This window comes from Borostomias antarcticus (genome assembly GCF_949987555.1).
Source record: "Borostomias antarcticus genome assembly, chromosome: 15".
NCBI lineage: Eukaryota > Metazoa > Chordata > Actinopteri > Stomiiformes > Stomiidae > Borostomias > Borostomias antarcticus.
The window spans coordinates 5,918,288-5,935,375 of NC_140248.1; the positions used below are offsets into that span (position 1 = coordinate 5,918,288).

At 52.4% G+C, this 17,088-nt stretch overlaps 1 protein-coding gene across 2 annotated transcripts in view; it reads left to right on the forward strand.

Moving 5' to 3' along the window:
- LOC311319059 (major histocompatibility complex class I-related gene protein-like) overlaps nt 1–16,720 on the forward strand; it is a 31,632-nt gene extending 14,912 nt beyond the window's left edge. The window contains exons 4-8 of one of the 2 annotated variants that reach the window (XM_084450507.1): nt 11,319–11,535; nt 14,311–14,409; nt 14,576–14,593; nt 14,797–14,874; nt 15,862–16,720. In XM_084450507.1, coding sequence (XP_084306633.1) covers nt 11,319–11,535; nt 14,311–14,409; nt 14,576–14,591 — 332 coding nt within the window. In that variant the 3' untranslated portion in view covers nt 14,592–14,593; nt 14,797–14,874; nt 15,862–16,720. The remainder of the gene's footprint in view (nt 1–11,318; nt 11,536–14,310; nt 14,410–14,575; nt 14,594–14,796; nt 14,875–15,861) is intronic. The other variant, XM_084450508.1, reaches the window with a different exon arrangement.
- The last annotated feature ends 368 nt before the right edge of the window (nt 16,721–17,088 follow it).

The window sequence follows — 17,088 nt, forward strand, 5'->3', positions numbered from 1 at the left end:
CTCTTTTTCTCTCTCTCTGTCTCTCTCTCCTCTCTAAATCTCTCTCCATCTGTCTCTCCATCTCTCTCTCTCTCCATCTGTCTATCTCCAGCTGTCTCTCCATCTCTCTCTCTCAATCTCTCTTTCTCTCTCTCTCCATCTCTCCATCTGTCTCTCTCCATATCTCTCTCTCTCCATCTCTCTCCATGTCTCTTTCTCTCCATCTCTCTCTCTCCATCTCTCTCTCCATCTCTCCCCATCTGTCTCTCTTCATCTGTCTCTCTCTCCCTCTCTCTATCTCTCTCTCTCTCCATCTCTCTCTTTCTCCATCTCTCCCAATCTCTCTCTCTCTCTCTCCATCTCTCTCTCTCCATCTCTCTCTCTCTCCATCTCTCTCTCTTTCTCCATCTGTCTCTCCATCTCTCCCCATCTCTCTCTCCATCTCTCTCTCTCTCCATCTCTCTCCCTCCATCTCTCTCCATCTGTCTCTCCATCTCTCTCTGTCTCTCTCTCTTTCCATCTCTCCATCTGTCTCTCTCTCTCTGAGAGCTGGTGGTGGGTGAGTGAGCTGAAAGCTGGTCGGTGTGTTTGGAGCTTTTTTTCCTTTTCCAGCGTGTTCTTTTCTTTTTGGTACATGGTCTATGGTTTAGTCTTGGTTTCTGTAAGGAAATAGTTAATACAGGGTTTGCAGTGAGTGTCGATTACCGGCCAGCGTGTGCTGGTCTGGTTGTGTGGCATGGAGTTTGACTCAGTCGGCAAAATGGGGTTAGGATTTCTACTCCTTTCCCCTGTTCGGTGGAGGAGTGTTGTCTGGAAGTGGGGAAGGTTGTTGGATACGATAGTATTAAATCCGCGGCTCGGATGAACGGTGCTTGTGTGATTTTTGTTGATAAGGTTGACAAAACACACGGACTGATTGTGAGTGGAGTCGTGATCAATGATACTTTGGTGTCAATTCTGCCCCTGTCTACACCCGCCAAGAGGGTAACTATATCCAATGTTCCACCCTTTATTAGCGATGAGTTATTGGTGAGAGAACTATCGAGACATGGAAAAATCTTTCCGATAAGAATGCTCCCGTCGGGTATTAAAACGCCGTTCTTGCAACACGTTGTTTCTTATAGGCGACAAGTGAGCATGATTCTCAATAATAGAAATGAGGAGCTGAACCTAGTTTTCAAGGTGAGGGTAGATGACTTTGATTTTGTGGTTTTTGTTTCTTTCGAAACATCGAAGTGCTTTGGGTGTGGTAGGGAGGGTCATGTAGTGTTTTGGGTGTGGTAGGGAGGGTCATGTAGTGTTTTGGGTGTGGTAGGGAGGGTCATGTAGTGTTTTGGGTGTGGTAGGGAGGGTCATGTAGTGTTTTGGGTGCGGTAGGGAGGGTCATGTAGTGTTTTGGGTGTGGTAGGGAGGGTCGTGTAGTGTTTTGGGTGCGGTGGGGAGGGTCATGTAGTGTTTTGGGTGCGGTAGGGAGGGTCATGTCGTGAGGGACTGATGCGGCGGGGAGCTCCGGTCCGGCTGGTGCACAGAGGAGCGTTCAACCAGAGAGGGAGCAGACTAGAGAGAGGAGGAGGCTAGTCAGTCTGTGGTAGGAGGGAGGGAGCAGACTAGAGAGAGGAGGAGGCTAGTCAGTCTGTGGTAGGAGGGAGGGAGCAGACTAGAGAGAGGAGGAGGCTAGTCAGTCTGTGGTAGGAGGGAGGGAGCAGACTAGAGAGAGGAGGAGGCTAGTCAGTCTGTGGAAGGAGGGGAGGATGGAACGGGAGAGCGGGCTGAGGGAGATGCCCAGCAGGGGGATATGGGGACTGTAGTTGAGAGTGTAGTTGAACCTACTGACAGTAGCCCTGGTTTGGTGGGCGGGGCTGCTGCTGCTGTCGCTGAGCCGGGCCAGAGAGAGACTGTAGGCCAGGAGGCAGCTGAGCAGCCGGTCCCAGAGAGTCAGACTGTTGACGACGAGATGGACTCTGATTCAGATAGTGTGTCACTGACAGGCTCGGAATACTTTGTATACAATTCAGGAAGTGAATGATTTTCTTGATGAAACGTTTGGAAAGCAGGTCAAAGTAGAGGATTATTTTCCAGACACTGAGAAGTTTATTAAATCTGTTACGGTGTTGAGCAAGATTGTAGGGTTGCAGTTGTTAGATGAGAGAAAGCGTTTTAGGCTGAAGAAGCTTGTGACTAGTTTAAGACGACCTAACCTTCTTAAGAAGGTTCCAGGCAGAAGGCGTAAAACTCAGAAGTGATGTTTGTGTCTCACAGGGTGTTTTCCTATTTCAATCTGTTTCTTCTGTTCTTTTTGCTCTCACTCCTCTCTAACTTCCTTATGCAGGCTTTGAGAGTAGGGTCACTTAATATCAATGGAGGCAGGGATAGGTAAAAAAGAGCTTTAATCTCTGAAATATTTCAGCAGAAGACATTAGATATCTTATTCTTGCAGGAAACACACACTGATAAGTCGAACGAGCTAGATTGGGAGATGTGGTGGGGGGGGGGGGGGACCTTTTCCTCAGCCATGGGACTAATGTTAGTGCAGGGACTGCTATAGTGTTTTCCCCTAGTGTCACTGGCAATGCCAATGTAATTTCTAGTATAGAGATAGTACCAGGTCGGGTGCAAATGGTGAGGGCTGAAATAGGGGAAACAACATTTTGTTTTGTTAATGTGTGCGTACCTAATGTGGGTTCAGAGAGGCTGGCCATGTTTAGAAGGTTAAAGGATGCACTAACACAAGCTGATCAGAGGGACTGTCTCATGATAGGGAGGGACTGGAATTGTACAGTGGATTTCACCTCAGATAGAACAACTGAGGAGCCTCATCTGCAGTCATCCAGGTTTCTATCTAATATACTTGTACAGCTGGATGTAACGGACACTTGGAGGATGAAACATCCTTTGGCGAGGCAGTATACCTGGGTTAGGGTTGTGGATGGTCGAATGTCTGCAGCTAGGTTAGATAGAATATACATATCCTGTTTTTTTAGGAATAAGTTGTTGAGGAGTTTTATTTATCCTATGGGTTTAACGGATCACCATTTAGCTGTTGCGGATAAATGCCTTGTTCCCAGTGTGAAAGCAAATTCGTACTGGCATTTCAATATCAAACTTTTACAGGACGGTGTTTCGTGAGAAGTATTAGGATTTTTGGGATGAATGGAGGACGATGAAGGTTGACTTTGTGTCTTTGAGCCAATGGTGGGAGGTGGGGAAAGCACAAATAAAGGTGTTTTGTCAGCAATATACTGCTCATTCCACAATCAGAGTGAAAGCAGCAGTCTATCGGCTAGAGCAGGAGATTACTGCTATTCAGAGAGACCTCATGAGTCATAGAGAGCCTCAGCAGGAGAGGAGATTGATTGAGAAAAAGAGGGAGCTCGCTCCATTTTGCAGTAAAGGGTGAAGGGTGCCATGGTGAGGGCTACAGTAGGTTTATTGGTATTAAGGATATGGATGCACCTAGTGCATATTTCTTTAATTTAGAGAGGAAGGCCTCCCAGAAAAAGCAGGTGGCGTGTCTTTGTCTGGTGGATGGGAGGACAACGACTGATCCGGCCCAAATGAGGAGACATGCTGTGGCGTTTTACACTGGCCTCTATGGGGAGGAGGGCTGTGACTCTGGCCTCTATGGGGAGGAGGGCTGTGACTCTGGCCTCTATGGAGAGGAGGGCTGTGACTCTGGCCTCTATGGGGAGGAGGGCTGTGACTCTGGGTGTGAAGACTTACTGCGAGACCTCCCGCGGTTGGGGGATGTGGATCGCCTAGCCCTGGACTCGCCATTTTCTCTTGTGGGGTTTACGGCAGCGGTGAATCAGATGGTGTCTGGCAAGGCGCCTGGCGTTGATGGCCTCCCCGCCGATTTTTATAAGGTCTTCTGGGGCTGTATTGGTGAAGACCTGCTGGAGGTGTTGGTGGAGTGTGTGGGGAGTGGGTTGTTGCCGGTCTCGTGTCGGCGTGCAGCCCTTTCCCTGCTGCCAAAGAAGGGGGACTTGGCTGATTGACATTCCATGCAGGATTAAAGCCTTCCGGCTTCAGACGGTCCAGAGGCTCCTGTATGGGGCGGGGTCCCGCTGGCATGACACCGCGGGGCTGCTCCTGAGGAGGGCGGGGTGTCTGGGGCTTGACAAACAGCTGTTCCTATTCCAGCCTGACCTGGTCAATTTGGCGGGACTGAGCCCTTTTTACCGGTGGGTGTTGGTGGCCTGGAGAACTTTCACTGAGCGGCGTGACCTGGAGCAGCGAGCGGGACCCTGGCTGTTTGAGGAGACCCTTTTTGGGTCTGACCTCGTTACAGCGGGGACTCTCTCTTCCCCTAGTCTGCGTTCCCGGCTGGGGGAGGCAGGCTGTATCAAACTGGGACATCTTTTGAGGACGCCTGTTGATCAGCTGGGGGAGACCACGGCGGTTCGGTCGGTACGCCTGCTGGGGAAAGTGGTGGCGGAAGTCATCTCGTCCCTGCCTGAGGAGTTTGCAGCATATGTGCGGAGTTGTTAAGGGGTCAGGAGGTGAACCCAAGAGCAGACACGACGGCAGGATAAGGGGGAGAAGCCAAGATGGCGCGTTTAATTGGTTCGAGGTACAGTCCAGGGTTGGGCAGAGAATAGTCAATAATCCAGGCAGGGTACGGTACACAGGCAGGGTAGTCAGGCAGGCTGGGTTTGTTACACAGGCAGGGTAGTCGGACAGGCTGGGTTTGGTAGACGGGCAGGGTAGTCAGGCAGGCTGGGTTCAGGCAATGGCGGGAGTCCTGGAAGGGTAAACCAAAAACAACACAGGTAAATAAAAAGCTCAGGGGACAAAAACGGTGGTTACAGTAGCAAGGTCAAAAACAGGCAAGGTCAAAAACCGGCAAGGTAAAGGGAGCTAGAGCCGTGAGGTTACCACATGGGAATTCAACGATCTGGCGCCGCATGCTGTGTGGAGTGGCTTCTTAACCTCCTGGGCTGATGGGCTGCAGGTGGTGGCTGGCCAGGATGGGGTGCAATCACCGGAATGACCGGCAGCTGCTCACGCCGACGAGCCCGCAGTTCCCTCTGCGCCCTCTGGGAGGTGCCAGGGGACTCGTTCTCGGAGATAGGGTTAGGGGCAGGCAGAGAGGCAGGGTTAGGGGCATGGGTTGTGACAGGACCCCCCCCTCTACGGGCGACTCCCGGCGACCGACCAGGCAGGCCAGGGTGGGCCCGGTGGAAATCCCGGACAAGAGAGGGGTCCAGGATGTGCCTGCGGGGCACCCAGCTTTGCTCCTCAGGCCCATAACCCTCCCAATCGACAAGGTATTGCAGACCCCGGCCCCGGCGACGGACCCTCAGCAACCGCCGGACAGTCCAGGCCGGATGGTCGTCGATGAGGCGGACGGGGGGAGGAGCATCGCCTGGGGGGCAAAGGGGACTGACCTTCACAGGTTTGATCCTGGAGACGTGGAAGACCGGGTGGATCCTCATGGCGGGGGGCAACCTGAGCTTGACCGCCACAGGGTTGACCACGCTCTCAATGACGTAGGGGCCGAGGAAGCGGGGGACCAGCTTCCTGCAACCTGCCTGCAGCGGAATGTCCCTGGAGGAGAGCCAGACCTCCTGGCCAGGCACATAGTTGGGGGCCGGGGTCCGACGCTGGTCGGCATACCGCTGGCTTCTGCGGGTGGAGCGGAGCAGGGCCGAGCGGGCGGTCCTCCAGATCCTGCGGCAGCGGTCAATGTGGGCCTGGACTGACGGGACAGCCAGCTCCTCCTCCTGCTCAGGAAAAAGGGGCGGTTGGTAACCCAGGGAGCACTCAAACGGGGACTGACCTGAGGAGGCGTTGGGCAGGGTGTTGTGGGCGTACTCGACCCAGGAGATGCGCTCGCTCCAAGAGGCCGGGCTCCGGCCCGTGATGCACCGCAGGGCAGTGCCCAGGTACTGGTTGGCCCGTTCCGCCTGCCCGTTGGTCTGGGGGTGGAAGCCCGAGGACAGGCTGACAGTGGCCCCCATAGCCCGACAGAACTCCCTCCAGACCCGAGAGGTGAACTGCGGCCCCCTGTCTGACACAATGTCGAGGGGGATGCCATGGAGACGGACCACGTGAGTCACTAGCAGGTCCGCAGTCTCAGAGGCAGAGGGGAGCTTAGGCAGCGGCAAGAAGTGGGCAGCCTTCGAGAAACGGTCAATGATGGTCAGGATCACCGTGTTTCCCTGGGATGGGGGGAGACCGGTGACGAAGTCCAACCCAATGTGGCTCCAGGGTCGGCCGGGAACAGGCAGGGGACGCAGAAGTCCTGAAGGGGGCTGGTGGGAGGACTTACTCCGGGCACACACCGTACAGGCCTGGACGTACTTGGTGGTGTCGACGGCCATGGTGGGCCACCAGAACCGGCGCCTAAGCAGGGTTAGCGTGCGGCTGGCTCCTGGGTGACAGGCGAACTGGGACGTGTGGGCCCACTGGAGGACCTGGGTACGGACCCGGTCAGGCACAAAGAGGCGGTTTGCCGGACCACCGCCTGGGTCTGGCTGAGTCCTCTGGGCCTCCCTCACGATCCCCTCTACCTCCCAAGTGAGAGCACCCACCACACAGGAGGAGGGCAGAATAGTGTCCAGCTCTGCACTCCGCTCCGGGGGTGAGAACTGGCGTGAGAGAGCATCTGGCTTCACATTGCGGGACCCTGGTCGGTAGGTCAGGGTGAAATTGAAGCGGCCGAAAAACAGAGCCCACCTGGCCTGCCGGGGATTCAGCCTCTTTGCGTCCCGGATGTAGATCAGGTTCTTGTGGTCAGTCCACACGATGATCGGCTGCTCCGTCCCCTCCAGCCAGTGCCTCCACTCCTGCAGTGCGAGTTGGACCGCGAGAAGCTCCCTGTTTCCTACGTCGTAGTTCCTCTCGGCCGGCTCCAAGCGGCGGGAGAAGAAGGCGCAGGGGTGGAGCTTGCCGTCCGTCACGGCCCTCTGGGACAGGACCGCCCCAACCCCCGTGTCGGAGGCGTCAACCTCCAGGATGAATTGGAGTGAGGGGTCCGGTTGGATGAGGACAGGTGCGGAGGTGAACAGGGCCTTGAGGGCCTTGAAGGCCACGTCCGCCGCAGGGGTCCAGGCGAAGGGGATGGCCGTGGATGTCAGCGCTGTCATGGGGCTCGCCACCCGGCTGTAGTTCCGGATAAACCTCCGGTAAAAGTTAGCGAACCCCAGGAACCGTTGGAGCTCCTTGCGGGTGGTGGGGACCGGCCACTCAACCACCGCCCTGATCTTCTCTGGGGAAGCCCTCACCCTCCCGGCCTCAATGACGAAACCCAGGAACTGGATCGTGGGCACGTGAAACTCGCATTTCTCCGCCTTGAGGTAGAGCCTGTTCTCCATGAGCCTCTGGAGGACCTGCCTGACGTGCCCGGTGTGCTCCTCCATGGTGCGCGAGAAGACGAGGATGTCATCCAGGTAGACGAAGACAGTGTGGTTGAGGAGGTCTCTGAGGACGTCGTTCACTAGGGCTTGGAACACGGCCGGGGCGTTGGTTAGGCCGAAGGGCATGACGCGGTACTCAAAGTGTCCGAGGGGGGTGTTAAAGGCCGTCTTCCACTCGTCTCCTTTCCTGATGCGCACTAGGTGGTAAGCGTTCCTGAGGTCGAGCTTGGAGAACACTGTGGCGCCCTGGAGCGGTTCGAAGGCGGAGGCGATGAGCGGCAGGGGGTAGCGGTTCTTGACTGTAATGTCGTTCAATCGCCGGTAGTCGATGCACGGGCGTAGGGTGCCGTCTTTCTTGCCCACGAAGAAGAAGCCCGCTCCTACGGGTGAGCTGGAGGGCTTGATGAGGCCGGCGTTCAGGGACTCGTGGATGTATTTCTCCATGGCCTCTCTCTCAGGACGAGACAAGTTGAACAGACGGCCGGAGGGCAGGGGCGCTCCTGAAAGCAGTTCAATGGCACAGTCGTAGGGGCGGTGAGGAGGCAGGGAGAGGGCCCTCTGTTTGCTGAACGCCTCTCCGAGGTCATGGTAGATGGAGGGAACCGTGGACAGGTCAGGTGGCTCCAGTGAGGCGCTGACGCCCTCTGTAGGCGGGGTGGCAGAGTTGAGACAGGTCCTGTGGCAGTGATGACTCCAGCCAATCACCCTGTTGGTCTCCCAGTCGATGTGGGGGTTGTGGCGCCGGAGCCAGGTCTGCCCCAGGACGAGGGGACTCTGGGGTGATGAGATCACCAGCAGGGAGAGGGTCTCGTGGTGGTTGCCAGACAGACGGATCTCCAAGGGCTTTGTGACCTGGGTGACCTCGGCCAGCAGTCTCCCGCTGAGGTCGTGAACGGCAAGGGGCGTGTCCCGGGGTTGTGTGGGGATGCCGGCCTGACGGACGAGCGTGGCATCGATGAAGCAGTCGTCCGCGCCCGAGTCAATCAGAGCAGGTACGGGGAATGGCCGGTCGTTAGATGTGACCACGGCTTCCAAGTGCAGGCGCCCCTGGTGGCTGGGGGTGAGTACGCCGCCCATCAGTGACACCCCTCTCACCGACGGGCTGGAGCTTTTGGGCGGTTCGGCAAGTGTTCCGGGTGTGTCCAGGGCCGCCACAATAGAAACAGAGCCCCTCTGTAACCCTCCGGAGGCGCTCCTCAGCGGTCAGATGAGCCCCGCCCAATACCATGGGCTCGTCCTCAGGGGATGGAGAGGCAGACAGAGCAGAGGAGCGCAGGGGGGCGGAGTCGGGGCGAGACGAGAAGGGGGCCGGCTGGCCTGGGGGACGGTGACTGGGGGGCCGGACAGAGCCAGAGGGATGGGTGGCTCTTTCTCTCCTGCGCTCCCGGAGCCTGTTGTCCATCTTCACGGCGAGCGAGATGAGGTTGTCCAGGGAGGTGGCATCTTCCTTGAGCGCCAGCTCATCCTTAATAGTCTCTGTGAGGCCTGAGCGGAAAGCGGTCTGGAGGGCGGCATCGTTCCACCCGCTCCCCGCAGCCAGGATGCGGAACTCCACAGAGAATTCTGCCACACTCCGGGTGCCCTGCTGGAGATGGAGCAGGCGTGAGGCGGAGTCGCGGCCGTGGGCTGGATGGTCGAAAACTTTTCTAAACTCCACACAGAAAGTCTCAAAGGACCCGAAACAGGCCGCCCCTGACTCCCAGACTGCTTCAAACCAGCGGAGGGGTTGGCCGGTCAACAGGTTGGAGACGAAGGCAATCCTCTCCGCGTCCCCAGAATACCGGCTAGGCTGGTGAGCGAAAATGAATTTGCACTGCATCAGGAAGGACCCGCACTCAGCCAGGTCGCCGTCGAATGGCCTGGGGTTGGAGAGCTTGGGCTCTCTCCGGGGCAGAGCGGGGGAAGCGGCCTCGCCAGGAGCTGGAGCGGCGGGCTGGTCCTGGGGTGGTGCTGGGTCCTGGGGTGGTGCTGGGGCCTGGAGAGGGGTAAGGTGGGCGATCAGGTTCCGGAACTCCTGGGTGAGAGCCTGCAGGCCCTGGTCGGTTTGGGCTGCCTGGGTGGCGAGCGCGTTCACGCTGGTGGAGAGGCCCTGCATGGCACTGGCCGCATGTTGGAGGTCAGAGTCGTGTCTCCCAATCAGCGTACCTTGGCTGGCGATGGCAGTGCGTATGGCGTCGACGTCCGCTGGGTCCATGTCTTGGCCAGATCGTTCTGTTAAGGGGTCAGGAGGTGAACCCAAGAGCAGACACGACGGCAGGATAAGGGGGAGAAGCCAAGATGGCGCGTTTAATTGGTTCGAGGTACAGTCCAGGGTTGGGCAGAGAATAGTCAATAATCCAGGCAGGGTACGGTACACGGGCAGGGTAGTCAGGCAGGCTGGGTTTGTTACACAGGCAGGGTAGTCGGACAGGCTGGGTTTGGTAGACGGGCAGGGTAGTCAGGCAGGCTGGGTTCAGGCAATGGCGGGAGTCCTGGAAGGGTAAACCAAAAACAACACAGGTAAATAAAAAGCTCAGGGGACAAAAACGGTGGTTACAGTAGCAAGGTCAAAAACAGGCAAGGTCAAAAACGGGCAAGGTAAAGGGAGCTAGAGCCGTGAGGTTACCACATGGGAATTCAACGATCTGGCGCCGCATGCTGTGTGGAGTGGCTTCTTAACCTCCTGGGCTGATGGGCTGCAGGTGGTGGCTGGCCAGGATGGGGTGCAATCACCGGAATGACCGGCAGCTGCTCACGCCGACGAGCCCGCAGTTCCCTCTGCGCCCTCTGGGAGGTGCCAGGGGACTCGTTCTCGGAGATAGGGTTAGGGGCAGGCAGAGAGGCAGGGTTAGGGGCATGGGTTGTGACAGGAGTGGTCTTTGTCTGGCACAGTGGCAGGATGGACATGACTGGGCCTTCCCTTCACTCTCAGTCTCTCCTGGGGTTGGGGAGTGGGAGGAGGAGAGAGGTGGGAGGAGAGAGGGATGTTTTTGACGTTCTGGACCCCTGAGCTGGGAAGATTTCAAGCAGTCAGCAAGAAGGCTGTCTACCTCGCCTGTGTGAAAGTCGCACACTTGAGGGCTTTGGCCACGATGAGGGACTCGAGGTGGGCAGATTTTTTTGGTCGGGACTTTTCCCCGAAAGGCTGCTGGCGGTCCCTGTACAAGCCACCCACTGATAAGAGAACGGGGGATCTCCAGTGGAGGGTTTTGCATGGGGCTATAGCTACTAACAGGTATCTGGCGCACATGGATCCTGGTACGGGGGAGGGCTGTCCGTTCTGTGGGCAGGGGGAGCGGGTGGAGCATCTATTTGTTACCTGTGTTAGGCTTGGGGGGCTTTTTGACCTTCTTCGGGGTTGGTGTCAGGGGCTGGGAGTGACTTTTTCATTTGAGGGTTTTATTTCGGGGTCCGCGGTACTCTGTGCAGAGGAAGGGGGTTCATGTACTGCTGAATATGTTTTTTGGCGTGGCGAAGCTGTCCATCTAGAAGACGAGGAGGAATTGCATTGTGGGTGGGGGGTCAGTTGATCCGGTGGCGATGTGCAAGGGGTTGATGACCGCCTTCCCTGAGAGTGGAGTTTGATTTCTATCAGATGACCAATGACCTGGTGACGTTTATGAGTGTATGGGGGGTTGGGGGAGCCTTATGCTATGTGCGGGATGGAGCGTTAGTGTTTAATTTTTGAGTGTGTACGGATTTTTGTTGGTATTGACGTTTGTGGTTGTGGTTATTGTCTGTTTTTAGTGTGAATTATTAATAAAGGGTTTTTAAAATTCAAAAATTCTCTCCATCTCTCCCCATCTGTCTCTCTCCATCTCTCTCACTCTCTCTCTCTCTCTCCATCTCTCCCCATCTCTCTCTCTCTCTTTCTCTCTCTCTCCATCTCTCTCTCTCTCCATCTCTCCCCCTCTCTCTCTCTGTCTCTCCCCATCTCTCTCTCTCTCTCTCTCTCTCTCTCTCTCTCTGTCTCTCCCCATCTCTCTCTCTCTCTCTCTCCAGTCCCTCCCTATGTGTCTCTCCTCCAGAAGAGCCCCTCCTCTCCAGTGACCTGCCATGCTACAGGCTTCTACCCCAGAGGAGTCATGGTGTTCTGGAGGAGAGATGGAGAGGAGGTGTACGAGGACGTGGACTATAGAGAGGTTCTCCCCAACCAGGACGGAACCTTCCAGACCCGTGTTCTCCTGACAGTGAAGCCTGAGGACGTGGACAGCGGGAGGTGGGAGTGTGTGGTTCAGGGGCCTCATTTATCAAAGAGCGTGTAAATTCAGGTGTAAAAGAGGGCGTACGACGAAAACGCGGAAAATGCACAATGTAGCGTACGACGAGAATATTTACACGCTTTTCGGATCTATCAAAAATGTCGTATGCCCTTTTCTGCACGGTAAATCCGAGACGGGCGGGGAGGAGAGCGTACGCGCACGCGCCCCGTGTTCCGCCCCCTCCACGCCCAAATTCAACCATATATGGTCAAAACTATGACAGCGAACAACGGGGATTCCCCGGAAGGAACCGACATAATATAGCGTGGAGCAGGACAGACGAGACGTTTATGGAAAAACGCGGAAAGAAGAGAAACTTTTCGGAGACGGAGGTGCATGTGCTTGTTGGTGAGGTCCACGCGAGGAAAGAAAATCATCTTCGGAAGGTAAGCTATTTGTACGAGCCTACATTTGAAAGTGTTGGAAAGCAAACATTCCACACATTCTGTGGTAGGCTATGATTGATTCAGGACCAAAAACAGGGAACGATAACACAGATGACCACTTCATAATGTTAGACCACATTATTAAGACTCTCATCTAAATCACCCGGTAAATCACACTTAAGCATTTATTTGGCTGCCAACAGAAAAACATATCAAATGAATATGGCTGCACAATGAAATGTTTAATGCATAATCAAGTTCACAGACAAACTCAAAGAAAATGATTGAAATTGTTTCTCCAGACTCTGACGTGGGGTGGGACTCAGAGGAGAGGGAGTCTGCAGTGGTCCTGGACCTGACGGTCGTGCCCCCGCGAGTTGTAGACTCCACCTCCAGCGTCATGACCTCCAGTTCCTCCACCTTCTTATCAGCTTTGAATATATATCTTGGCAAACATAACACGGGATGATGTACAAGGAGGGGACAGATACCTAGTGAAAGTACTATTGGTTGCTAGTAAAAAGATAATAACGAGGGCTTGGTATAAGGTGGAACCCCCAACCAAGGAGCAGTGGTGGGTGTTGTGGAGGAGATGTATGTTAGGGAGAGGTTCACGCATGCATTGAGGATGCAGGAAGGAAAGTTAGAAGGGAGATGGGATAAATGGATGGATTATAGAAGGAAATGTGATGATACCACTTATATTAAAATTGTCATATTTGAGTAAGAAAAAAAAGCTGCATGGATGGATGTACCCATAAGCTGTTATTGTAGGTTTTTATGTTTTATTGTATTGTCGTTGTATGGATGGAAAATGCTAATAAAGATTAAAAGTAAATAAGACAAAGAATATGTATCTTGGCTATGGACACACCAACAAGCCAGCCGTCACGCGCAGCGCCTGCCTCCAGTCTAGTCCCTACCCTGCTGTGCGCCAGGGTGAATGAGTCATGCGTGGAGCCAGGCCACCGTGCCACTACACTTGTGATGAGCATGTCGGCGTCACATATGATTTGGGTATTTCTAGTGTGCACATTTTAGCGATTCACATAGACGTATTCATTCACTGATGGTGCCCTTATGTGGGTGCAGTCGCCATCGCCGTCACCTCTTTGGAGTTCTATCTCGGCCAGTAGCCTAGGCCGAGTAGCGCCGGATTCATTTAGGCTCGCATTACGCACAGGAGGACTGTCATTTATATGCTTACCAAAGAGCAAACAGGTCCACATGATCACATATTAATGACAATCTAATTGGTCAATTATTGCCGTTTGATGGAGTGCCTGCATTAAGTGTGTGACATATAGCGCGGAAGGGTTTGGGACAGCGCATAGGTTCAGTTTGGGGAACAAATCCATATCGAACCATGAATGAGCCGGTTAGAGGACACGTCTAATCTTGCATTGCGATATATGTTTGTGCTGAATTGGCCTAGTAGCCTACATGATTGTGCGTTCATGAACTGTCGCTCTTATTCTCTCCGTCAAACATAGTAATTCACCGACGCACCACCGGCGTCGCCAGTTCCCCCTGTGTTCAAGAAGGGCGTAGAACACCGTGTAAATCGGTACGCCAACTGGAGAGGTGTCCTACAAAAGCGCGGAGAAAGGCGACTAAATTTTCGCCCTTACGGCTTGATAAATCGCAATGTGGGGGGGGCAAATGGCGTACGCCTGAACTCGCGAAAAAGACCGTGTAAAAGAAGGCGTACCTCAATGATAAATGAGGCCCCAGGTCTCAGGGATCCAGGAGGACTTTGTCACCAAGCTGGAGCGCTCGGTGGTGAAGACCAACTGGCCTGACCCAGGTAACCCAGGCAAGACTGACAGGAGGAAAGACCCAGGAAAGAGAGAATGACCATAGAATGAGAGAGAGAATCACAATAGGATGACCTCTTTAAACACAGATTATAGTATACATTCATAATATTATTATTATTATTATTATTGTTGTTGTTATGATTATTATTTTATTATTATTATTACTATTATTATTATTACATATCCTCTGGTCCTTGTTTATCAGTGTTCTATCCTGCTCATCTTTCAGAGGAGACCACATTCCCACACACATACACTCAAGACGTTCCACATACTATAGAACCATTTGGCGCCATGACGGAACCCTCCCAAAAGTGTTCTACCTGACATGACAGGGTTCTGCTACAAGTGACAGCATTGTTCTGTGTGGAAGTGTTTTAGTCCGCGGTGTCTTTTCCCAGAGTGACCATCTGGTCTCCTAATGAAGTGACCAGAGAAGAGTGTGAGAGTTGATGATGAAACTGTAACATCAGCAGCATGGGAGACTCCCAGCTACAGTCTGAATGTTCTGTGTTGGTTGTTACAGGTTCCTCTGGCCTCATCATTGGAGGGGTGGTGGTTCTTCTCCTGGGCATCTGCATCATCTCTGGAGTGGTCATTTGGAGGAAGATGACTGCTCAGGAAGGTGAGAGAGGAGAAGCAGCTCTGGATATCTGACCCTGACGCTCTGAGCACCACTGTGCATTTCCAGTATTGATAGTGGATTACTATGTGCACTCAGTAGTGGAGATGATCAATGTTTTACTAATCATATGTATCACTTTAATAATGCTGAGTCATCTGTGTTTCAGGCTTCACTCCAGCTAACAGTGAGTATTGTGATGAAAATATGACTCATACATACACTACACATATACATGTTCACATACAGTATATCTGTGTTCACATGTTATTCTCCTACATGTCCATCTCACCACACTATCCTGTGAGGCTGTACTGTCCTTCCTGTTGGTCAACATGTGTCATGTGTGTTTTGGTATCCATGGTGTCTGATAACCCTTTTCCACCAAAGGAGCTCTGGTTCGTGAACCGGTTCTGTTCGAAATTCCTGAAACCGTGGTTCTGTCTCCCTCCTCCAATAACATCGCACGTACGTACACACACACACACGCACGCACGCACGCACGCACAGTCAACTAACTCAACAATCAGATTCATATGCAGCGCAGCACAAAGACAAATTTACCCAAAACAGCTGATGATGATGTCAATAGATGACTAATAAAACAGCTGTGTCTCTGATGATGTCAATAGATGACTAATAAAACAGCTGTGTCTCTGATGATGTCAATAGATGACTAACACACACACACACACACACACACAGTGACATATTCAGTATAGTAAACAGCATTGAAGGAACTGTCTAGGTTATGGTGGTAGGTGTGACCGTTTTGGGAGCAAGCCAGTAGGTGACAGGTGGCTGATTGAATGATGATGGAGAGTGGAGATGATGTTCCAGATAACTCTTTATTGAGTGTGGTTCTAAACCAGAAGACGCACACAGAAGTGTTGTTTGCCAGCAGTGGAGGGGAGAACGAGTGAAGTGTACAGAAATGGGTTGCTAATTATAACAGGTGTGTGTATAACAGGGTTTCTTCCAGGGGTGAATGTGTAGGTGTGGCTTCCTTTTCTTGGCAGCAGATTCAACAGTCAGTATAGGGAAATAACATAGGACAGTAAAAATTAAATATATATAGTGGGGCCGCTTCCAGCGGTTGGGGAGTTCTTTACAAGCATAGTGAACTGTATGACATGGTGTCTGATAACGCTTCTCCACCAAAGGAACTCTGGTTCGGTTCGAAATTCCTGAAACCATGGTTCTGTCTCACTCCTCCAATAACATCGCACATACGTACACACACACACACACACACACACACAGTGACATATTCAGCATAGTAAACAGCATAGTGAACTGTATTGTATGACCTGCTAGTTGTCCTAATTTGTCCTAAATGTAAAATCACCATCAACGAGTTCAGTGTTTACACTGTTATTTACCTTGATGTTCTGTGTGTGTGTGTGTGTGTGTGTGTGTGTGTGTGTGTGTGTGTGTGTGTGTGTGTCCTCACAGAAGAGCAGCAGAAACTAGCGGGGGAAGAGGAGACAGTCAACTAACTCAACAATCAGATTCATATGCAGCGCAGCACAAAGACAAATTTATCCAAAACAGCTGATGATGATGTCAATAGATGACTAATAAAACAGCTGTGTCTCTGATGATGTCAATAGATGACTAATAAAACAGTTGTGTCTCTGATGATGTTCGATAGATCATTAATGAGGCCTTCATGACTGACATAATTTGATAGAAATTATATTTCAATTTGATGTTAGGATACATTTATTTATACAAATACATTTATTTTCCTGGTTTATCCAGTATGTTTTCTCTCTTTCTGCACTGCTTCCTGCTGTCATACTGTAAATATGATAATTAGTTGGGCGTGTCTTCTCAGATGAGGTCACCTGACTCTGTCCTATCAGGAGCGGGGTGATGATGTCACGGTCATGTTTAGACCACAGCCCGGTCTGTCCGTCCAGATGAACACATTCCTCTGTGTTGTTCCGTCTCTCAACACTGGCAGCAGAATCCTACAGTTTGACCATAGAGATTATGTTGATACTGTCTATCTGGGCTTGGTTTAATACGAAGCTCTGATTGGCTACAGAAGAGTGTATTCATTCTGCAGAACCACTCTCCCTCCAAGCTGGGGTTAGGGTTGGGCTGACCCCCCCTCTCTGGTGCCTGTCTTCTCCTCAGAGGACCCTGATGTTCTGCTACATCTCTGTAATGCTCAGTGATGCTCTGCTACATCTCTGTAAAGCTCAGTGATGCTCTGCTACATCTCTGTAAAGCTCACTGATGCTCTGCTACATCTCTGTGTAGCTCAGTGATGCTCTGCTACATCTCTGTGTAGCTCAGTGATGCTCTGCTACATCTCTGTGTAGCTCAGTGATGCTCTGCTACATCTCTGTAAAGCTCAGTGATGCTCTGCTACATCTCTGTAAAGCTCAGTGATGCTCTGCTACATCTCTGTGTAGCTCAGTGATGCTCTGCTACATCTCTGTAAAGCCGTTACCCGTCACAAACTACCGTCACTATTCACCTGTTTAGTAACTAACTTTAACATGTTGGGAGAGCTTGTCTTGTTGCTTGTGTGATCTCTTTCTGCTTTTTTATTGAATTTTTTATATGTTGTGAAAAGATCTTACGTTTTCAATTGTGTGTGAACATTTTCAGTTCTCAAAATAATCAAATCAGAGTAATCAAAATAGACTTTATTTTCTGTTCAGTTAG